Raw genomic sequence first — 23,310 nt, forward strand, 5'->3', positions numbered from 1 at the left:
AGCAAACAGCAAAACAATTGTCAAAGGACAGATTATATTTTATTGTCAGCACCCCTTAAGAAGCGCCTCACTTGCCCCACTTGCCAAGCAGAGATGAAACACCCTGTGAATCACAGCGAGAAAGCCACAAACGCCTCTCGCCCGCCTCTCCGTGCCCACCACGGCTCTCCTTTCCGTGGTCACCCCTGCTCCGAGCACACAGCATTTTCCCTCAGAAACACCCGAGAGATGATACAAAAAATAACAGCACTGTCCCGTGCGACAGCTGCCTCACTAGAAAATAACGCTACGAGTCGGGGGAAGGAGCGGGCAGCTTACCTACTTCGCTTTCGGTAGGCGCCTCCGCACACGGGTACGTATAGAGGACTTGTACCCTGCCAAGGTGAGAACCTCTCCAAGGCCGAGGCCGCCGGTACCGAGGCCCAGGAGGGGCAGGGCCGGCCCGGCCTGGCCCGCCCCGGCCCGCCCCGCCGGCGGCGGCTCAGCGCTGGCGGCCGCCTGAGCACCCGGCGGGGCCGGCCCCGGGGGGAAGCCCTGCGGACGCGCACCGCCCCCCGCCGCCGCCGCTGCCGCTCGCCCGGGGCCCAGCAGCGCCGTGCAGGGTCCGCGGGGGCGCAGGGCTGCGCGGCGGGTGGGAGGGATCAGCCGCAAGATGGCGGCGGCCGGGCCCCTCAGCCACCGGGTGAAGCGGGCGGCTCGCCTGCGGCCTGTCCTCGCCGCCGCCTTTACCCCGAGGGCTTCTCTCGCTGCGGGGAGCCGTCTTCCTTTGGGGAGCCGAACAAGCCCCTGCCGCCTCCGGCTTCTCCCCCCGGGGCAGACCGAGCTCCGTGCCGCCACCTGCCCTCAGACCAGGCCCCGGTCTGGCGGCGAGGCGCTGCCTCCCCGCGGGGTTGAGGCACCGCTCGCAGATGTGAGATAAAACACAGCCCTCGACTTCAGCAGGGGTCGGGTTTTTATTTATCTGCCACCGACATTTATCTGCCCGAGCCAGGGCTGCCCCCCTCGGCTCGGCGTGGGCCGATAGTGGGGCTGGCCCCCGGCCTTTCCTCCTGCTGCGAGGGCAGCCCTGTTTGCTGACCTGTCTGCACCCATTTCAACTTTTTTTGCAGTTAAGAGCGCTTAGAAACAAAACGCCATGTTTTCCACAGCATCAGTTCCCCGAGGCTGGTCAGACAGTCAGTGATTTCCCCGGTAAAAACTAAAAGCTGGTGATTGCCAAAGATTTTTGTGCTGAAAAAGAGGATCCAGCTCTCCCATGGCTTCCCATTTTTGATGCAGTTGAGGAGACAGCGGTTCGAGCTGCTCCATTTTCTAGGAACTAAGCCAGGTATTGCTGCCGCAGAGAGAGCAAGTGTGACATCTTGCCTGTTGCATGTTTTCTTCATAGTTTATTTGACCCAGACCAGCTCGTCTGAGTTGTTAAGTGTGGCAGATGTATGGCAATAGGTGTCCTAACTAACTGGAGTAAGTGAGCTTCCCTGGCAGATGTGATGCCATCCAGGGTCTGTGTGCTCGGTAGTTTCCTCCTCCACACTGGCAACTTCCAGCGAAAAAAGAAGGAGAGGGCTTTCATCACACTCATTTACCTACAGCAATTACATGTATATAGGCTGGTCCCACACGGGAGCTGCAAGAGGCTTAACCCTCTCAATGAGAACAGGCCTCAGACAATTTTAGCTTTTAAGATCTAGCAGTGATCACATTCAAATGTATTTTTCAAAGACATACAACTGAGCCAATTTGGGCTGATTTCCAGAGGATCACAAACGCATCTCTGTACTTGATGTGAAGGCTACTTATAAACTGCAAGTGCTTGGTGCAAAGCCTGAAACGCTGGAGTATCCTGAAGAAAAGCCCTCAAGAATTTACTGTAAGCAAGTACGTTTCTCCAGTTGGTTTCTGAAAATACTAAAAGTAACGGTGCTTTTTTTCTAGAAAGACTCAGAAAGCTAGCATGGAGGCTGTAGCCAAATTGTTAGGGTATGGTGATAACTGAAAGACAACACTGCCTTACAATAGGAAGTGTCAGGTGAGCTTCAAAGCAGCACTATCGATTGCAAATGTAGCACCAACATCTCTCTAAATAACCTCTCAGTAGGATATTACTAAGAAGTGACTTTTCCAAGAATAGACAGAAATAAGAATACAGAGGATGAGCAGACAGCAAGAATGTTGGCAAATGCATCAGGATGCAAACTGTCCAGAAATCTACAGGTAAAATCGCAGTGGGATTTCCAGACAGCTGCGCACCTAGTTTTCAACAGCACGGAAAAATCTAAATATCTTACTAACACAATCATTACAACAATGGGTGGAGAGACTAGCACTTCTTAGGTAATTGCCTTGTATTCAATTACAGGAAAAATACTTACTCAACGCACCTTGGTTATTGACAACGAGCCAAATTTTACATGAAAACTGGAATTATGCCTACAGCCACCATGGCCTTTGTAACTCTGGTACTGGAAGAAGTACTGCTCTCATACTGCTTACCGGGTAAATGGATGATATAATGCACAAGGCAGGGACATGTGCTTACCCCCTATTAAATTTTCTCAGCCGATTCCATCTGAAAATGCATGTCTAACTTCGGTTACCTAAAAATGTAGTTCAGGATTCGGAAAGTTTGTTGTTTTCTAATGTCTGTTCTCTGGCAGTTGCGCGTAGGATGTTCAGGAAGAAGATGAACTGCTTATCTGTATCTAGATGCGTCTGATCACTTACACTGACTCACATGGTTACTGGAAAATAAACTGTAGCTTACAATGTAGTTACGTTTGATGAGGCAATTAAGCAACAAGAAAAACCTAAGGAGAATTAATCTGTAGACAGGCAATAGGCCACTGGATTTCTTCTCTGGAGGGGGGGTATCAAAGGGAAAGCGCTTAACAGTCCCATGAAGCAATTTCCCAAACTTTGGAGGCTTAAACACCATGAAAAGTCTGGCATCCGTGTCCCTGAGAGCAATCTAACCCAGAGGCCAGGAGAATGCCTACCCGGATGCTGTTACCTGTAAGCCTGAAGCTTGTTAACACAGAAATGACGAGGGATGCACTGGATGATTACATCCACTTCAATTACCTTGGAACACTTTTGTAAAACGTCTTCCTCCTCAAGAAAGCTATCTATCTGCTCATCTACAATTTCGCAGTAGTAGCCCTCATTATCTGCCTTCGTTACGAGAACTTAATTGGTATTTTTGTTATAGTATCTTTTGTAAGACAATAGTTCAGGCTGGTTTTGCAAAGTCTGTGTTTACTGCACCATACTCACTCACTTCCACTTTGTTCTGTGGCTGCGACATGGGCATGGCTTACTGGTGTGTCACAGAGCTCTCGGGGCAATTACAGTCTTCAAAATATTGTATCTGCCAAAAGAAAATACATGAAGCTAATGCAGTCAGCTTGCAGAAAGTGAAATGAAAGCTTCAGCAACATTTGTGTATGTTCAGGTGTGTTGAAATGGATTGCTCTTGGAAGCAACAGCAGTAAACGTTGTGCGTGGTGAAATTCATCTCTCTAAAGCAACAAGTAAAGAAAAAAAGGTTCAAATTAGATCGCACTGAATTCAGTAAAGTTCAGAATAGCCCCATATTATTTCAATACTATGAGATTTTTTTTCTGAAATTGCTTTTAGGAGAGACAAAACAATGTTGCAGAGACCTCCTAAACGTACAAACTCCATCACTGGTGCTAGGGTATCGACCTGTTACGTGGCTCAGCAAGAAGGTAAGTCTGCTGAAGTCAAATACAAGTACTCAAAGATGAGTTAACAAGTTAATCAGTCTGAGAGGAGGCTGGGGGCGGGGGGGGGAGGAAGAAGCATGCAAAAGTTATGCAAAGAAATCACTATTTTAATGTAGCGGTTTTGAATGCTTCATCTCGAAAATGATTATCGAGTCTTCTCCATTTGTCTCATATTATGGTTAGAGCTGATTCTACTGTATGTAGACACTTAAAATGTTTGTTTGTTTGTTTGTTTTTTACATTTTCACATACCCACATGACTAACAGTATGTGGTGAAATTATTAAGACCAGCACATAAGAGTTACAGCTCTTTCTTGACCTAAGAAAACCCATTAATTCATTCTGACATGGGCAGCTTATTACATGTTCCCAGCACTCTTAACTGCTCAGTCACTGTAAGACCACTCAAATGCAGCCTGATTCCTCCAAAACCAAAAAAAAAAAAAAAAAAGAAAAGAAAGGAAGAGTTACCAGTATTGCACCCAAGTTAGTAAATGCAGCTTTGCTCAGGAAAACTATGTTCAAGCAAGCTGCGTTGCTTAAATCAGCTGTTTCTGGTGTGTGATCTGCTGCACCTGTTGCTTATTCAGCAAGCAATTGATTAGTAAAGAAACCCAAACAAACAAACACGACCACCCCCCCCAAACAAACAAATAAACTGCAAAAACAATTTTGGCATCACAAATGAAAAGCTTTGGAAATATTTTCAGAATGTTACCCAAACCCCTGTAAACTCTCTCTATTTACTAAGTTCCTGATTGTGATCACACCACATCCCTCCCCTTTTCAAGACACTATTTCTTATGTGAACACAATTTAAATGTAATCCAGCAAACGTATTGATTGCAGTGTATTGTCTCCTTTGGCAGAAATCCAGTAGTTTTTTGTTCATTTATTTGTTCTTCATTTCGCCACTGCTGTAGCATTCAATCCTTTCTGTCACTTTGTCACAGGGGAGTGTTAATATACCCTCTTCTTCCTGAATTCTTCTGCATGCAGCTACGGTACCGATACTTTTTGCATACTTCTCCCTCTGGAACCTACAAATTCTTCCCTGACATCGTTTCTTCCTCACACCTTTTCCTGATTATGTTCAGCAATTTGGCATTTCATTTAAATTCATGGCCAATATTTTAATCTCATATGGATAGCCAGACTGATTGTGTTTTCTGTTTCTTTGACTCACAATACAAATGAATTTCTTTCTTCTGTTAAATATTTGAGTAAATATTGGCTTTCAGGCTGCAATATTGTCAGAGTGGCTTTCTTAAAATTAGCTGTTACTTCCACTTGACATTTTCAATAAATAGATGTTTTGTTTTAATTCTTACCGTCTTCTCCAGCTGCAGTTAAACTTTATTTGTTAAAGATCTTATTTGTTTAGGTCTAATAGCATGCTGCTTTCGGTTGAACCGAAACAGAGTAGAGTCAGATGTGTGATTCTGTTGCATCATTTTTATGCCAATACCGGAATTTTACTTGCCTAAGAGTTGTGCAACTGCGTGGAGGGTCAGGCCGTATACCTCTGGAGTGAACGCGCTGCTGTACCAACAGTCAAACTGCATGTAGTGTTCCTGAAGTGATGAACTATGCATCGCAGCGTGCTCATAACCAAAACCATACAATCGAAAACGTCAGTAGTTAAATACCAGGAGCACAGTTTATGAATTGCTTGTCATGCAAGCAATGAAATGGACCTGTTGGAGTGGGTCCAGAGGAGGGCCACGAAGGTGATCAAAGGGCTGGAGCACCTCTGCTGTGAGGACAGGCTGAGAGAGTTGGGGTTGTTCAGCCTGGAGAAGAGAAGGCTCCAGGGAGACCTTAGAGCGGCCTTCCAGTACCTGCAGGGGGCCTGCAGGAAGGATGGGGAGGGACTCTTTATCAGGGAGTGTAGCGACAGGACGAGGGGTAATGGTTTTAACCTGAAAGAGGGGAGATTTAGATTAGAGTTTAGGAAGAAATTCTTTACTGTGAGGGTGGTGAGACACTGGAACAGGTTGCCCGGGGAAGCTGTGGCTGCCCCATCCCTGGAGGTGTTCCAAGGCCAGGCTGGATGGGGCTTTGAGCAGCCTGGTCTGGTGGGAGGTGTCCCTGCCCAGGGCGGGGGGGGTGGAAGTAGATGATCTTTAAGGTCCCTTCCAACCCGGACCATTCTGTGCCTCTGTAATCCCCAAATTTTGACACTGGCAGTCGCTCTCCGGGCTGGGCAGCGCAGCACGGCAGCCAAGGGCGCCCCCTAGCGGCAGACCCGGGAGCAGCCGCTCCGCGAAGGCACCCGGCATCTTCCGGGGAGTCCGGGGCGCGGAGCCGGGCGTGGGCGGGAAGGGGGAGACACGGCGGTGGGTTCGGCCGGGCAGCTCGGGGAGCCTTCGGGCTGCCCGGGCAGCCAGCAAAGGTGGGTTTGAAATGAGCGCCCGCAGCCCTGTGCCCGCAGCCGCTGCCTCCACCCAGCTGCCCCCCCGCCCCGAGCTGCGCCCCCCGCCCCAGGGACGCCCCCGGCACCAGCGACCCCCTCGTTTCACCCGTTTGCCTCAGCAGGGCTTGGCAAACTGTGCCATTTGGACTCGTAATTGTCATCTGCTGTGGAAACTAGAGCCTGTCACAAAAACTAATAATTTCCATGAATATGGGAAGGGGGCAATAACAGCTAGGTAAAAAAATAAAACCAAAAAGCCACAAAAAAAAAACCAACGAAGAGGGCTCTCAAAATAAGCATTTAAAATAAAATTCCCTGGTGATGATTGCAGGGAATGTTCTTCCTCTTCAGTCTAACGTGCTCTTCCATAACTTACCGAGCCCCTGATGGCTTAGAATGCCAAGTTTAGATCAGTTAGAAGGCACAAAGCTTCTCCTGCACCAGGGGCGCAGTATTTCTCAGCACAAAGAGAAATTCTGGAGGTGTATCATACCTTATTCTCACATGCTTAGTTAAAAGCAAACACAAACATACAAAGTTTCTCGTTTTATGATGCGTGCTTGTACTTGGACTTACATTAGAAACGTTTGCAGGGAAAAAATGGGTTTACAATTTCCCCCCTCCCCCCTACACAAGTGGCCAGTACGTGTATGAGAGGGAGGAATGAGGGTCCTGCCATGGATGGTGCATGGTGATTCTCCCTTAAAGCACACAGCAGGGTTTTTGGTTTTAAATCGGCACTACAAACACACAAGTAGTTTGTGTAGGCAAACACACCTACCCCACAGCTGACGGGCGTTTGGACGAAGGTGCGGCAGCACTCCTGCAGGCGCAGCTGAGCAGAATAAACTGTGCATTTAGAGGAACCAAACAGGATATCTGAATGTTTTCCAGCAAAGGTCCCGGAGTTTCATAAGTAACCCAAGCTATGGGCCAAATAGCAGAAGTGAAAGTTTCTATTTTAAATAGGGAGGGGAAAAAAATAGTCAAGAGAAGGATGTGAGCAGTCTGCAGCAAGGGCTGGCGTTCAGAGAGCACAGAAAGTCCTGACGGGCTCTGCAGGCTCTGACAAGCAGCACAATGGACATTATTTACGAGGGACACCAGTTCCAGTGTCAACATACATATGACAGAGGCTGGGTTTCAAGCCAAGCCTTTCACCCCAGCTTTTACCTGGCTCAGGGTGGCCAAGGCGGCCAACATGATCCTGGCCTGTATCAGGAACAGTGTGGTGAGTAGGACGAGGGAAGTGATGGTCCCCCTGTACTGGGCACTGGTGAGGCCCCACCTCGAGTGCTGTGTCCAGTTTTGGGCCCCTCACCACAAAAAAGACATTGAGGTGCTGGAGCGGGTCCGGAGAAGGGCAACGGAGCTGGTGAGGGGTCTGGAGCACAAGTCCTGTGAGGAGCGGCTGAGGGAGCTGGGGGTGTTCAGCCTGGAGAGAAGGAGGCTGAGGGGAGACCTTCTCGCTCTCTACAGCTCCCTGAAAGGAGGGTGTAGGGAGGTGGGGGTCGGTCTCTTCTCCCAAGGAACAGGCGATAGGACAAGAGGAAACGGCCTCAAGTTGTGCCAGGGCAGGTTTAGACTGGATATTAGGAAAAATTTTGGCACTGAAAGGGTTATTAAGCATTGGAACGGGCTGCCCAGGGAAGTGGTTGAGGCACCATCCCTGGAGGTATTTAAAAGCCGGGCAGACACAGTGCTTAGAGATAGGGTTTAGTGATGGTTTTTGTCAGAGTTGGGTTGATGGTTGGACTGGATGATCTGAAAGGTCCCTTCCAACTGAGGTGGTTCGATGATTCCATGATTCTATGATTCTCTTCACCTCCGAGCGCTTCAGCCGCCTCGTGCTCTCATAGCTCAGGAGCACTTGGCCTTCAGCCTCGTGGGTTTCCCTGTGCTCGCTGCTGCTCAGCCGGGCACGCGCAGGCTCACCCCCAGCTCGGGAGTCACTAAAATTTCTGCTAGAATAGAGGGCATTTTCATTTTTCACACGCTTACTTCAAGTCAGGTAGGACGTAAGGCAAAGAACTACCTAAACGCCCATCTTTGCATGAACACAAAAGCGTTTTCAGAAGGAAATTGGTTACGCACCTTATCAGGTAGGGTGTTCCGCAAGCTTGGAGCCAACTGATTGTGCTCACAAGTAAAGGTAAAATGTAGCCAAAGCGGTTCCTTTGGGAAGGGAACGGCTTTGAAAATGGAGTAGAGCCCTGCCCCGGCTGCAGGGAGGGAGCCACGGTTCCTGTTCTGGCGAGAGGACGGATGACCAGCAACCAACAGCCCGACCCCGTCCTCAGCCCTCGACCTGCCTTTGCCCGAGAGGTGCTTAGGCAGAGATTTTGGCTGTATTCTAGCAAAAAATTAAATAGGAAGAACAGGCCCATATTCAAAACGAGAATGGTATTTATGGAGGCTAAACCCTAGCATTCTTAAAGAAATAACTTTTTTATCTGAGAAAGAAAAAAAGAGCAGTAAGAACAGAGAGGAAAAATTATGAAAATTAAAAAGTGCCCTATTGTGGTGGAGTAGAAAGTTTGACAATATTATATGGGCAGCATTTATTATAGATTTCTATTTTACATTTTGAAGGTAGCTTCTGCAGAAGCTGTATCTTAAGCCATAAATACGTGCTTTAAGATTGAAGTAGTAATTATCTGATTTTTTTTATTCAGTAGACAGATCAATGTTGGACACGTGGCATTAGCAGCAGCCACCCAATTTATTCTCTGTGTTTTAATCAAAGTATTTTTGTGTCAGTCATCCTTTCCTTAGGATTATCTCTGTACCTGGACGGCTGTTGAATTTTTTAGATAGGTTAAGAGCCTGATTGACAATGCAGGAAATAACGAAGGTGTGCAGGCTTGTAACTGTTTCGAAGATTGTGTGCTAATTCTGTTGAAATAAAGATCCATGTGTATAAAAATTTTAACATATAAATATCTATCTCCCTTACCTGCGAAAGCACAGAATAAACCAGTGGCTTTTTTTTTTTTAATTTAACAATTGAAAAATCCACTACAGAAGGAATCCATTATGCAGTCTTTCCCAGAGAGTTTTGACCATTGAAACGGAAAGTTTAATGCAATGGAGACATTGGCTTTCCCATTAAGTTGCCACCTTCCAGCCTTTGGGGGCTGTTTTGCTTCCTTTTGGGAAGTGACAGCAGGGCTGCCTACCATGGGTCTGCTACGTAAGCAGAGCGCACTTACATTGCTAGGATGCAAATGACCGGACTAACGAAGCTTGCGTTGGGAGATTTCCTCGGCACAAGAAAGGCAGTGGGAGGGAGTCATCAGATGAGCATCTTTGGAGACTTATGGCAGCATTAATTAATTCTTAGAGGAATGCTTTTGTGAGTTACAGAAAAGACAAGTTAGTATTGATGAAGTCAGGTACATCATCAATGAATGTGAAACAATCATTCTGCTCAGGGGTGCCTTTATAAGAGCTATAAGACCTATAAGTCTTTATAAGACCTGTACGTTAATCAGTGGATGTAGTCCGTGCGTCCAGAGGCTTTTACTAGCTCACATTAGAAATTATTCCTATTGCTTTTTATTCCCAGCGCTGCTGCAATATCTACAGTGTGGAGACAAAGTGCCATCCAGTTTACTTTTATGCTTCACCAAAGTTTTTGATAAGCAGCCTGGATATGTGTAAACAAACACAGGCAGACCCAGCAGCACAGATACCCCAAAGACAAAACAACCAGCAGGGTACAGCAAAGGCTACCACGGCTACCGAAAATTCTTATTGTGATACAACTGGAAGGACGAACGGAGCCCAGGCACAGCTCTGCTTGTAGATAAAAGTTAACGTGTATGGGGAGAAACATTTTGCTTACGAAAAAAAAATCAATTTGATTTTAAAGCTGGCATGCCCCTGCATGCACCAGGCCCTCGCAGCTTGGAAGAGTAAGTATGAACTTTTTAGGAGGATTACAGGGAGTCCTATTCAACGAGTGAAAAGGATGAACTCTTTTAAAAAGTGTAAACCACGCAGTTTCATTATGTGTGAAATAAAACTTGTAGGAACTCGAAGAGTGTAACAGAAAATGAAACTTGGAATCACGCTTACGTCACGTTACATATTTGGGTGATTCTCAAAGAACCACAAGACAGCAGAAACAGCTGTTAAGAATTGCTGGTTATACTTACTGTTAGGCAGAGAAAAACAAATCCTGAAGGCTCTTGATCTATTTCGTTAGTTAACCTAAATAACACATTAATTGCTGTACAGAGATGTATGGGCCAATATTTAGCCCCCAAATCGATAACTGGCTAGGACCAATGTACTATTTTCAACACGAAATGGAGTCAGGCGTGGTGAGAGGTCAGGAGGGAGCAGCCTGTGCACACAAGGCAGGAAGGTCACTGGAAACTGTTGAACCACGATCAAAGGAGTTGGGTATTTTTGTGTTCCTGCGTGCAACACGTGAGCCTTCCTGCAACGGCAGGCAGCAGTCAGAACTGCTTTACAGTGCAGTCTGTGGGTTTATTTTAAAGGAAAAGCATTTTTTGAGTTAAACGGAGGAAGGACTATGTTGTGGTTATGACTAGGTCACAGCATGCTCAGTTCAGCGCCCTCTTCCCGAAGTCAAGCAAGTAATTTAATTTCTTGAAAACCAGAAAGAAACACGTTTCCTTCGGTAAAACATGAGACAGACAGTCCTACTAGCTGATCACTAGGTTCATACCTCCGGGTTCTCGTTCAAGGCTACTGCCACCAAGGTCTGCAAGCAAAGGTCCCTCAGCCTGCTGAGCCAGCTCCTTTCCAGCTCACACGCTCCCAGCCTCCTCCCTCCCTCGGGGCTCTTCTATTTATACAGCCCAGGCTCTGGCACCGGTGGGCTTCTAGGCCACATCTCAGCCATCACTGCCTGTGGACTTTTAAGAAAGTCAAGGTCTCTGTCCCAGGCAGTCTGTAAAATGAAGGCATCAACAAGCAGTCCCCAGAGATGTCAAAGGATCTGTGTCAGAGTAAACCTGCTGCTTAAGTCTTTGCAAGACCGATGAGTTACAGCACAGAGCTTTTTAGTTCTCTTGGGGTTTTAAATGACCTTCAAGAAGAGAAGCTGGAAGCACAGGCCCAATCTGAGCCTCCTTTGGACTTTTATGAAAGGGCCTTGCTGTGATAAACCTTGTCCAAATTATCTGAAAAGGTTAACATCCAAGGGCTCCACAGCCACAAGGAGGGTTTCATTTGTTTGATATTCTCTGGCAGCCTTTTGCCTGGCGAGTGGAGATAAGAGGAACAAAAATCCGTGCTCAACTAGGGGGATTGCTTGCCTTGCCAGGAGGCAATGCCCACAGCCCACACAACAGCCACCGACAAGAACACCCTCGCTGACCACAGGTTTTCAATCGTTCTTTATCCTAAACTAAACTCATTATTTCTCCTTATCTGCAGGTGTCTAATCATCACTGTACGGAGGTCCAAAGTCCTCTGAGCATTACCGCTGTGCAATGGCAGGCAGGAGAGGAGGAGGACAACCCACCCCAGCTCCCGCCAGGCTCACTCCGATGCTCCTGCTGAAGCCGACAGCGTTTCTGTCCAGGCAGCAGCCGCGGCTGTCCTCAATGTAGCAGTCTGCACCACCAAGTAAATAAAAGTAAAATTTATTTGGCATAGGACAGAAAAATAAGGAGAACAAAATCACATACAAAATAAATGTTAAGCAAAAAAAAATATTCACAGAACTAGATTAATATTTTATAAAAAGCTCAAACTTTAAGCATCTGATAAAAACATGTTACTTTCTGCTCAGCCCATGTTTTAAGTTATGTTTCTCTTTTGGAATCTTGTGTGGCTTTGGAAGTCCAAATTTAGAGGTCTTCCTTTTGCGTGCATTAGTTTACACTAAAGAATATTTATCCCAAACTGTACTTCAAAATGGCAACACACTGAAGGGCTACTCCCTTTTTTCAGAGGTGCGGTTTCCATTTTTTTCTTTTAGTCTGCCTCCCTACTCGCCGCACACTCGCTTACCAAGAACATACACACATGCCCTGCTTCTGCCGAGTCTCTCCACACTCCTCTTTTTGGCAACGCTCCAGGTTTACATTTTAACCGAATGGTCCAGACATTTCCCCCTTACAGGCTACAAGATCCCTGTTTTCTCTCAACGTACATGACAAACCATTCCATGAACTAGCTACACTTAATGTGCTACTGGATATCTTAAGAGATCTTCCTTATGTTTGAAAAGCTAAAGTTCATACAATATACATTATACAGAGTCAATGTACCGCCAGAACAGGTTGTTCGCACCTGACTGTGAGACAACGGTGTGCACACTGTTGTGATGTGGTATTACACAGGTGCACATTTTATATCCTGATTTGTGCTCGAGTACTGATAGCAACATTCAGCCAATTGGGTTTTATTTCCTTGAGCAACCTTCTCCTTTCCAGCGTCCGGGGGCTGAGGGGCCCTCTCTAGGTCTCTTGATATTTGACATTCTGCTTGAAATAATCCCAGTTTGGTCATTCAACTCCATTCTTTGCTCCCAAGGCAAAAAGTACCCTTTTCATTTCCATACTTCTGCAAAGCAAATCGTTGTGTTACAATATATGTGAAGCGTGACAGCAGTTTAGTTCCCTCATCCTCTGCTCCAACAGAGACCTACATCTACAAGTGACATGTAAACAGTTATTGCTGCAAGGAGAAACTACCATTCAGTTTTTTAAGTGACAATTTAAGGAACTTTAATAGTTCAGTCTTGCAGAAAAAAAATAATAAATCATTCTTATGATTCTTTTAGTGTTGGGAAATGCTGGCTTCTAAACAAGAACTTTGCGACCTTATTTAAGAAGCCATTCATTTACAGAAATACATGCTTCCGGAATCACAAGCTGAGTTTCCTTTAACAACTCTGAACATCAATCACTGTGACCTCTTCTCCCAATGGCTGGTGCAGAAAGTCATAACAGACATAACAAGTGCTTTTCTTCCAAAAAATATTGAGCAGAAATTATTGTCACATAGTACAAAAGTCATTCCCATTTTATTTACTGACTTGAATTAAACAAAAATGAACATCCATGGCCGCTGTCACACAATGCAAGCCTCAGGGATGATGTACAAAGATAGTTTGTTTGAGGTGTGAAGGTTTATAACACAACGCCGTCGAAACAAACCTAGTCAATCTTATATGCAAGCAGTCAATCCAATTTAGTCCTCTAATAACCTATGCAACCACGCTGCAGTCAGCCGGGACAGCTGACGTGACGTCAGTCAGTACGGACAGCAGCGTGAGGCGCTGGTTTTAGGAAAGGGTTAAATTTCCAGAGCAATACCAACAACTGATTGTGAGGCTAATCAGTGAGGTTCATCAGCGCCCACTTACACCTCACCTAAAGGCTGACCCAATAGTCTCTCCCTACACCCAGCTCAATCTGAATTCAGCAGACCGAGCACACCACCCAGCACACCGCAACAGCGGGGCTTGGCTCAAACACTATAATGCTACTGTCGGCCCTATTTACATTAGGACTCGGAGGAGAAACTGCTATTAATTTTTCTACCGAGGCACAGAAAAGTTGACTCAAAAAAGTCATAAGGCACCACTGATTCAATCTGGTCTGTATTCTTTTTTTAACACTTCATAGTGAAATAAATACTTTAATACTGATCATATTGTAAATAGCTACTGATATATGAAGCAATATATTGAATGATAAAATGCTGCATTGTTCTGGAATATATCTAGGGACTTTTATTGCAAATAGTAAAGTTGCTGTTAGGTGAAAAAAATACCTCTTTCTGCATTGTTGAGCTATTTTACATATATGCCAAACATCCATTCTGAAGAGGTTTCTACAGTACAAAGAAGTGCTAAAACCCAAGCAGCTCAGGTTTCTTGGCTTGTTGACTTGAGGGCCTTTTACACAGCATTTTAAAGTGAGATGGAAGCTGGTTTGCCAAGTCTTTGGTAGTGGTCCAGAATTTCTGGTCAGGAAACCTTGCTCAAAAGATCAAATATAGGGCATTTTGAATGATGCGGAGAGTTGTCAGAACAACGTGCAGCATTTTCATTGACTTAAAGTAAAACATTCATGCTGGAAGCAGGTAAGTTACAAAAAGGGTATAGTTTCTGGAGGTTTGGGGTTTTTTTGGCTGCATAGCTATTTGGCTATTAAGAAGGATTTGGCAGGTCAAGGTACGGAAAATATTGTATTCTTAAATTCAAAACGTTGTTCCTTAGAAAGTTATAAGTGCTTCAGTTTAAAAACATGAATACAATAATTTATCTTTTAAGTTATTATCCTAAAAATCTCATTTGGACTTCTATTCACATCATAATATCCCAAAGAGAAAGGCACTTTAAGTGACATCCATAAAATACATTTACAAATTCAGCATTGTGCTAGCTTTGATCCCAAGGTGCACCTGTCACATGGCGGTCCCGCTAACGTCTGTTTAAGAAACTCTTACAGCCACGATCCTGCAATTAGGTGTAGATACATCCCTGCGCCTGCGCATTCAATTGCAGGTTCAAGACCATAAACAGTAACTTAAAATAGGCCATTAGATATAAAAATATAAAAAACAGGTACGTAGGCAAATGCTATCTGAGCTAACAAGATTTTGTAAACAAACACTGAAAAGGCCAAATTAAATTTGATCTGGCCGAATCCAACTCTGTCTCATCCCCTTCACTGTGGGGCAGAAATGGGATCTGCCCGTCCACACCCCCCGACAGAGCAAAAAGCCCTACGCACCGACGCTTCAGTGGGGTCCACACTCTCTTTGGCTAGATCCCCTAGATTTTCAAGGACTGACCTATTCTAGCCACAGAGCGTACTTAGGATCATGTCTCCCACGCTAGAGAAACATTTTCTTAACCTATATGACTGCTTTTTCTATTTTTTTTTTTTTGGAGCTAAACCCTGTGAAGCACGACTGCTGATACAGGCTTGGTGGGGATCCCAAGGAGTACATTGAAGAAACAGAAACTGTTGAGGAGACAGAGGAGAAATTTTTCAGAGCTAACCTTCAGAAGTCCAATTAACAAAGAGCTATCATTCAGCGATGAATTCAGCAAATCCAGAATTATCACCTTCAATTTCCAAAGGCATTTTATGTACATTTAGATCTGTTTGTAAAAGGCACTCGTACAATGAACTCTTTTCTCATACACAAAATTCCAAAGCCATTAAACATATGCACCAAATGTCACAATGTTGAAATACTTTACTCTCTCTTCTGTTAAAGTAAGCCTTGCAGCTCTCTGCAGAGAACTCCCTGCAGCAAAGTTTGAAAGGACAGGCTTCATGGTAAACTCAGAAGGCCAAATCTTCCCGTTGCTCTCGAACCAGCACAGACAGCAAATTTTGGAGCTACTGCTCCCACTGGAATGCACAAACGCCAGACCTCCTTCACTACATCAAAGGACCGCTCTACTGTAACGCAATTCAAATACAATCTCTCTTGAGAGTTGTGACCTAAACCCCAGGAAGCTTTTTAAGTCAAAACCCATCATTTAATTGTACTAAAGAAAACAACCGGGAAGCAGTCTGTGGAATACTGGTGTTAGCGATGCTTTACAGAAGGAGGCTGCAACTACAATAACTTTTGCATTTGCACCAAGACTACTTTCTGAGGACTCTTCGCATGTAGTCTTAGGTAGAGGGCATTAATCCAGGACACAGATGACTGTGGGTTGGTCCACACCAGAGCAGGAAAGAATTAGGTGACTAAAAGCGAACACTATTAAGAAACAAGGAAAGAGGGATAAAAAAACCAAAAAAGATATTTTTATGCTGCTGAATTCTTCACTTGTGCTTTTCTTTGGAAGATTCTCCGCAGATAAAAACAAGGCCAGACACACTCCATCCTCAGGACAGGATGCGCTATCTATAGTTTAAAATAAGGTTTGCTTGGCTAAGCTGAGGTGAAAAGGTTAAGGATGAACTCTTGGTCACCATGTAGTAGGTCTATGGCTTGCAGAAGCAGATGGGCCAAGTTAGGCATGCAAAGAAGGATCCAGGGGACTCTTGGCTACACGGATTTCCCCAGCAACTGTTTTTTTGAACAGAAAATAGACTGTACTTTACCATTCAAATAATACAGCCACTGTACCCAAAGTGAATGAAACAGCTTTGTTCCAGCTCTCATTCAATTCAAAGCCAGACCTTCCGTGGAGCTCTCAAGGGGACAGGGCTGGACACGGTAAGCATGATGCACATATGTTGTGTATGGTCCACAAAATGCCTTTCATGACAGCCTGCAGTATAAGCAAATAAAATTTATAGCTTTGAGCAATTATAGTTCATAAGCTGCATCTATTACTTCTGTAATAGAGACTGAAGTTTGTTCCAGCTGACAAGCCAAAAGTGGAAATAAAGCAAAACAGACAACTTTCCAATGATGTGGACAGGAGAGCTGACTCGAAGGAAACTTGAAAACAGACGTTGCCCAAAGATGGGCCAGAACCCATTTCACCTTGGTATCGGCGGAAGCGGGGGGGCACCTCTTTCTTTTCGGCCAGAGCCACCTAAAAGAGAAGGAAAGTTTTTTGCGTTACTCCTCCAGCTTTCTTCTAAAGTGGGAGTTTACATCCAAGCCATTCAGTAACTGGTGAAGATCTACTCATTTTCTTGCCTAGCCATTTTACTAAAAAAAAAAATCTTTGTAGAGTTTCCGGTTAGTTTATTAAAGGTCATCAGAACTTCAAACAGCGTAAAAGAAAGCTTTTAACTGACACTATCCCTAAATGTCAGGCAAGCATATGTATTTTAGTCCTTTGTCCCCTTCTCAAAACAGATTGATGGCTCGTTAGCCACACTATTTGATGTGAACACATACCTTCTCAGTGCTACTTGCAACACAGGCAGATTTCAGTGAAAGTGGCAAGCTCTAAATACAGGAACATTTCGAAGTTCCTCGTGTTTTTCCCTATGTGAAGATTTTCATTGCAAACTCGTGAAAGGAAACATCAAAAATGCACATATTACTTTGCCTGCCTTTGTGGAGTAACACGAATGGGATGAAAGCGAACAGGGCAAAGTGAAGGGTCAGGGACTAACAGGAATTTCTGCTCCAAACAAAACCTCATCATTTGGCAACAGGAGAGAGAGAGAAACATCTGAGTGTACAGATGATTACAGGATAACTATGAGCCACCGATGTCACTGGTTGTGAAAGAAGTAAATTGATCCTTGGGTGTATCAGGGAAAATATCACTAATGAAGATAGATAGGAAACATTTATGCCGCTGTAGAAGAAGACGTGGTTGAGACCTGAACTGAAACAGCACGTAACACTGATTGGAGAAGTCAAAGTCAAACTGAAATGTATACAGAGGCAATCCCGATGATCAGAGAACATATCTTGGAAGCAGAGCATAGTACATCCTGATTTAATCAGCCCAGCAAAACAAAAGCTGAGAGGAGGACATGACTGTTGTCTTAAAAAATATTAGGAGTTTAACACACCAAGGAGGGAGGATAACTAAACTCAAGGATGACGTTGGGACATAAATAAATGAGTTGTGCATGACTTTAGATGGGAAACGAGGAGGAAGTCCTAAGGGATTTTGTGGTTCTGGCTGCCTGTAGCAGAAGGGCTGACAATAATGGCAGAGGTGGACTCTTACAATACATGTTCCAACTTAAAAAACAAACAATTCTCCCCTCAAATACAAGTTTAAGAGGGCTTGTGCCTGCGAACCTGCATTTACTTTTTTTTCTGTGGTAGGGAAAGGTGACCAGGCTGTTAGTCTGAGAAGCTGTGAAACCTCAGCATCCAGTCTCTTCCCCATCCACATTGTTTTTAGGACGATACGCTGAAATTCCAACAGCAGAGGTGAAACAAACTTACCTCTACTTTCATTTCTTGCTAGTTTACTGGGATAACTTCTGTTCACGGGTACATAAGGCTCTGGAGGCGGCAAATCAGATATAGGATGAAAAGAAAATCTGCTTTCCCATTCATCTGAAAAAACCCCACACAATTTACTTGTTAGTTTTGTGACACAGCTTCAGGAAAGTAAATTGACATTAACATCAGGTTTAATGCATGTTTTATATTGCAAAATGCTTACATAGCTGAGTATTGAACTGACACCCTACTGGGAAGTGAGGGAAGGTTAGTTTGAGAATGAAAATTATTGTTAACTTTAACTGATCACTCAGCCAATTTAATGCAAAATCACGTATCAGGAAAATGCCCATAATTCCACTGAAATAAGCGCTATGTTCCCTTCCATGTATAATAGATGTGCTTTTTTAACACACACATGCATACATATACACGTTATCACACAGTGTCTCCTACTTCAGAACAGATTCTGTTCCTGGATATAGAATTTTCAGATATTCATCCTTTGTTGATATAGAGAGCTCAAAAGCATCATTAAAAGCACACTGACCTATAAGTGGTGTTTTTTCTTTCTTAATTTTTATACAGGAAAATTTGTGGCCATTATGATAAAATTTATGGTGACAGAGAAACCTGTATGTAACTAATGTCAAAAATGGAGAAATATGTCAGTTGAAACTATATCTCTTGAGACTAACTACAAGGGCCCTATTACAAAATCTATATGATTCTAAAGAACAAAGCAAGCTGTTCAGTTTCCTTATTGAAATAATAGGAAATGTTTACGGAGCTCTGCTCTGCACTTGGAGGCCCAAGGAAGAAAGCGTGGGCTATCTTAAACTTGCTCATCTCTTCACTTGGTTGCTTCAGGACTTTGCAACCATAACTTTCTTGCAATATTGTTATATTTTATTGCATAATGTAATGAACAGCTGAGTAAGTTTTGCCCAGAAGTTGTACATGTGGTTATTTGCTGGGATCCAGTTTTCCTACGTTTACTCCCAATGGTTGCAATTAGAAACCAGTGTGTAAATGAGCTGCAGGTTCTGAACCCTGCAAATGACTTGTGTAGAAAAAAGTGTGTCTGTGACCCACCTGCCTTATCTGATGTGTGAAGATGCTTCAAAAGTGTGAGTTACAGTTCTATTTTCTGTTTGCTTTTCCTAACCTTATAAACGTCAGAAATACCGATTTGGCCTCCCATAATTAGATGAAAGATTTACCTGTCCTTTGCAAATAGAGAACAATTAAAAAGAAAACCATGATGAATCTTTAAAACACAGTAATCTCAGACCTCACCTTTTCAATAAACACTAGCAAAAACAGAGAGACTTGAGATTTTCAGCAGTGTTCTGACAATCTCCTCCCTCATCTGTTTGTCAGCTTTCAGCTTTTGAGTCGTCATCTAACTAGTTCTGTCTTCCAAAGACTCTTAGTGTAGCTATGGTTTGCATTCGTAGTCGTGTCAGAATGATCCCCTTAAGCCTTGTTTACGTATTGTAGCAAAGCACGGTGAATATGTTTCTTTTTCTCAGGCTATTTTTCAAGGGGTTGTTTTGGAGACTGTATTGATGACTTTGCAGTTCTGCTCTGCATATGGCATATTTACTCCATTCTTACTCGGCAGGGTTAATTGAGACCCAAATGACACCTCTGTTGGTCAGAAATCAAAGGTCTGCACTAGAAACAAAGCCTCTATCCCAAATTTTTTTTGATGTATTAAGGCCAAAAGCTGCTACACGGTCTCTGCCAAAGGCAAACAACTGGGAGGATGGCTTACCGTCACCTGGATCCTGGAAGCCGTTTCTGACAGCCGATGAAGGCGGTGGTGGCGGCGGCGGCGGCGCTGCTGAGCCTGGCCGGTCGGGGGGAAGCGGTGGTCGTGGTCCACCTCTCTGGTTCTCCAGCCCTGCCCGGGAGGGCAGCTGGGGAGTAGCAGGCAAAGCTCTTGAAGTGCTTCCATTCCTGCTTATGGGAGGAGGTGGTGGGAGGGGGCCTGCAGCAAGACAAGAGGCAAGCACACAAACACCGTTTGCACCAGACGTTATTCTGCTGGTGGTAAGATGCTGCCTGTGTCCCACGGCCTCACATTAACAAACTAGAGAGGGTGGACTGGCTTGGGACCCTCAGCCCCAGAGGGAATCGTCCTCAGCACCCACTTCCCTGATCTCCAGGGCGCTCTAGGGAATTGGTGCTTATTTGAAGAGCAGAGATCAGGGGAGCAGGGTATATCTAAGCATAAATACACCATAGTGCCCATATTCCCATTTCCCTCAGCTACAGAATCCTCTGTAGAGGTGCTAGTCCTTGAAGCCACTTTCAAACCACTCTAAATTACGTTGGCCACTACGAGCAGAAGTTACAGCTGGAATTCAGGACATTGCAGAGGTCCAAACCATAGCCCATTTCCTTTCCACGTACCACTGCAAGGCAAGAGAACGTGTAGAAGAGCCCTGCTACCCTCAGAGGCTCTTCGCCCATAGGCATGGTCCCCTCTGGGTGTCACAGCCAGGGTCTGCAGTGGTGCACAGGGGAATTCAGCCCAGGAGTGGCAGCGTTAAGCAGCACGGCATCAGGCGCTCATTTATAAATATATGTGCTGCATGCCAGGTTTTTTGGATATTTGGAGCATATCCACCTCCCACTAAACTGGAAACAGACCTCACACGTAGACTGGCATTCCCAGTGTCTGCGTATCTGAGTAACTGGCATGGGACAGGTCAAATACGAAGGCACAGCCCACATAACACAAGACCAGGGCTCTCCTGAGGGCAGGGAAGGTGCTTCTCAGAGGGGAGCCAGTAAATAAAGGCAAGCAAGCTGCTGCTGCCAGGAGAGGTACCCATGGTTAGGACACAAGGAGACAAAGCAGAGGGCGTGGAGGGCTATGTGTGTTCAAAGGTCTCGCTACCTCTGTTTGGCAAAGTTGGGCAACTAACAATTATGTTTGTTTTTATGAAATGCTTCCTTGTCCTGACGAAATCTAGCTACAGATGTGCATTTTGAACACATACTGTGTCTCTAGCAACAAGCATTGAAACATGCTTCAAGAAACATGCTGGACTTTATAGGTTTTTTTCTTTTTTTTCCCTTTTTTTTAAATTTAATCTCCTTCTTTTTTTATAAATTATTCACTTGCCTTCAGGGAATGGTTTCTAAGAATAATAAGCTTTTAACTTTCAGAATACTTTTGCCAGCAGAAAGCTAGCGTGGATTTGCTAAAACCATCTCCCTCAGAAAAGAGCCAACTAGGAAAGCACCGGTGGAAGCAGAGGCCATCACAGCAGCAGCTCTTGGAAGCATCTGAATAATTGCAGATGCTCTCTGTGACTTTGACCCATGCTCCCAGTCAAACGTGACCAGATTTCTCTGATTTATTTACTGCAGGCTGCGCTGGCATCCTGCCACCCTTTGGGCTGGCAACCAGCTCCACAATGCACGGTTTCAGGGCCAGTATTTTCAGGGCATGGCTATTTGTCCCTAAATTCTCTCATCTCCAAAGGGAGAACCATCAGGTATTAAGAGAGCTAAATTATGCTGGGCAATTCTTAAAAGTTATGAACAACAGTTGTTAAAGTGTATTATGAAATAACCCAAAGGAGAAAATGCTATTTTTAGCCTCATTTGAAATCTGCATACGGTAAATAACAGCAGTTAGTCCTGCTGTAACAATTGCCATCATATTTGACAACTGTTGGCTAGGTCTTTTATTAAAATAATTTGTATTTGGCTGTAAGTGCTCATGTCTCCCAACACGTAGAAGGTCGGGTTCTGCAAACCTCCATTCATGAGAACGCCACCATTAAGTCGTGCTGGTTGACTCAGGAAGGCAAATGCTGTCACCTATCAGAAGCCAGAGAAAACTGCTTCTTTGCATCAAAGAACATCATGGGGAAACCCCCTGTTTGCAACCCTTTTTAATTACAGTAATTATTACGAAAGCTGCTGAGGTCTGCAAAAGCAGATGTGAGCAGGCTGGTGATGCACAGTGACTTTCCTTAAGCCACTGTGATGCCCGTGAACCCTCACATCCACCTGCAGGATCCCTGGCGCGGAGCATCACCGCTTGTCGCCCACACAAGGCATGGCACAGCCAGCATCACGCACGGTGGAAAAGTGACACTGCTGCCCAAGCCATGCGATGCTGCTCCTTCTGGGTGACAGCAGGCCATGCACCCCCAGGGCTGTATCGGGGCTGGGCGGCTGAAAATTTTGGGTTCCGCTCCAAGGGGCACAGCCCAACGCCACCGTTGGGCAAACTGAAAGTTTCCCCAGTCCATAAAGAACTGTCACTTCATCTCACAGCATCCATCCATCCATCCAACCCCCATCATGCTGCCGCCTGCGGGACCCTCAGCCCCCCGGCTCCCCAGATCCCTACCTGACCGGCTGGGGGGGTCTCTGACGGGCGGCGGGGGCCTCTCGCTGGGCGGGGGGGGGCAGGGGTCCGGAGCGCCCCCCCGCGCCGCCGGGCGCCGAGGAGGAGCCCAGCGAGATGTTCCTCTGGGGCAGCCGCGGCATCTCGTCGCTGCCGCCGGGGACGGGCGGGACGGGGGGCGGCCCCGGCCTGCTGGGTGGGGGCGGCGGGGGGCGCCGGGGCGCCGAGGCCGGGCCTGGGGGCGGAGGGCACCGGCGGCTTGCTGTTCTGCGGAGGCGGCGGGGGCAGAGCCGCCTCACGGCCGGCCGGCGGCCTGTGCCCGGCGGGGGGCGGCGGGGGGCGGCGGCTTGTCGTCCGCCGGCCGGCCCGGGGTGGGCGGCAGCGGCGGCCGGCCGGAGAAGGGGGTCGCCGGGCCGGGGCCGGGCTGCCGGAGGGGCCCGGCCGACCCCGCGCTCCGGCTGCCCGGGAACGGCGGGGGCGAGGGCCCCAGGCTGGGCTGCCGGCTCAGGGCCGGCACCGGGGGCGAGCCCCTGTTGTGCAGGCTGGAGATGGGCCGGGGGGTGCTGGGCACCGGCGGCGGCACGGCCTCGGGCTTGGAGCCGACGTCGGGCCTCAGCGGCGGCATGCGGCTCCTCTGCGGCTCGGGAGCGGAGGTCCGCGGCCCCGAGGGCGGCCCGGGGAAGCGCGGCGGGCCGCTCGGCGGCGAGAAGGGCTTGGCGGCAGCGGAGCGGCCTCCGGGCGGCAGGGCGGGCGGGCGGCCTCCTCCCCCGGCATCTGCGGACACAGGAGAGGGGCATCAGCGTCCCGCTGGGATGGGGCTTCGCCCGGGCATCAGCATCCCACCGGACAGGGGCTTCGCCTGGGCATCAGCATCCTGCTGGATGAGGGCTTTGCCGGGGCATCAGCATCCCATCAGACAGGGGCTTCACCCAGCAGTTTGCTA

At 46.4% G+C, this 23,310-nt stretch overlaps 2 protein-coding genes across 7 annotated transcripts in view; both read right to left on the reverse strand.

Moving 5' to 3' along the window:
- The window catches only part of GPR155 (G protein-coupled receptor 155), a 29,854-nt gene extending 29,362 nt beyond the window's left edge, over positions 1-492 (reverse strand). For 2 of the 6 annotated variants that reach the window (XM_054209480.1, XM_054209477.1), the window contains exon 1: positions 319-490. The gene's annotated coding sequence lies outside the window, so the exon portion shown is untranslated. Of the gene's footprint in view, positions 1-318 lie in introns of all 6 variants that reach the window. The other 4 variants (XM_054209479.1, XM_054209482.1, XM_054209478.1 and 1 more) reach the window with 3 other exon arrangements.
- An 11,276-nt stretch (positions 493-11,768) lies between these two features.
- WIPF1 (WAS/WASL interacting protein family member 1) overlaps positions 11,769-23,310 on the reverse strand; it is a 61,246-nt gene continuing 49,704 nt past the window's right edge. The window contains 7 exon segments of the mRNA XM_054209028.1: positions 11,769-16,664; positions 17,990-18,103; positions 19,770-19,985; positions 22,371-22,428; positions 22,430-22,598; positions 22,600-22,706; positions 22,708-23,141. Of these exon segments, the coding sequence (XP_054065003.1) occupies positions 16,609-16,664; positions 17,990-18,103; positions 19,770-19,985; positions 22,371-22,428; positions 22,430-22,598; positions 22,600-22,706; positions 22,708-23,141 (1,154 nt within the window). The 3' untranslated portion in view covers positions 11,769-16,608.

The sequence above is a fragment of the Rissa tridactyla genome, chromosome 7 (genome assembly GCF_028500815.1).
Source record: "Rissa tridactyla isolate bRisTri1 chromosome 7, bRisTri1.patW.cur.20221130, whole genome shotgun sequence".
Taxonomy (NCBI): domain Eukaryota; kingdom Metazoa; phylum Chordata; class Aves; order Charadriiformes; family Laridae; genus Rissa; species Rissa tridactyla.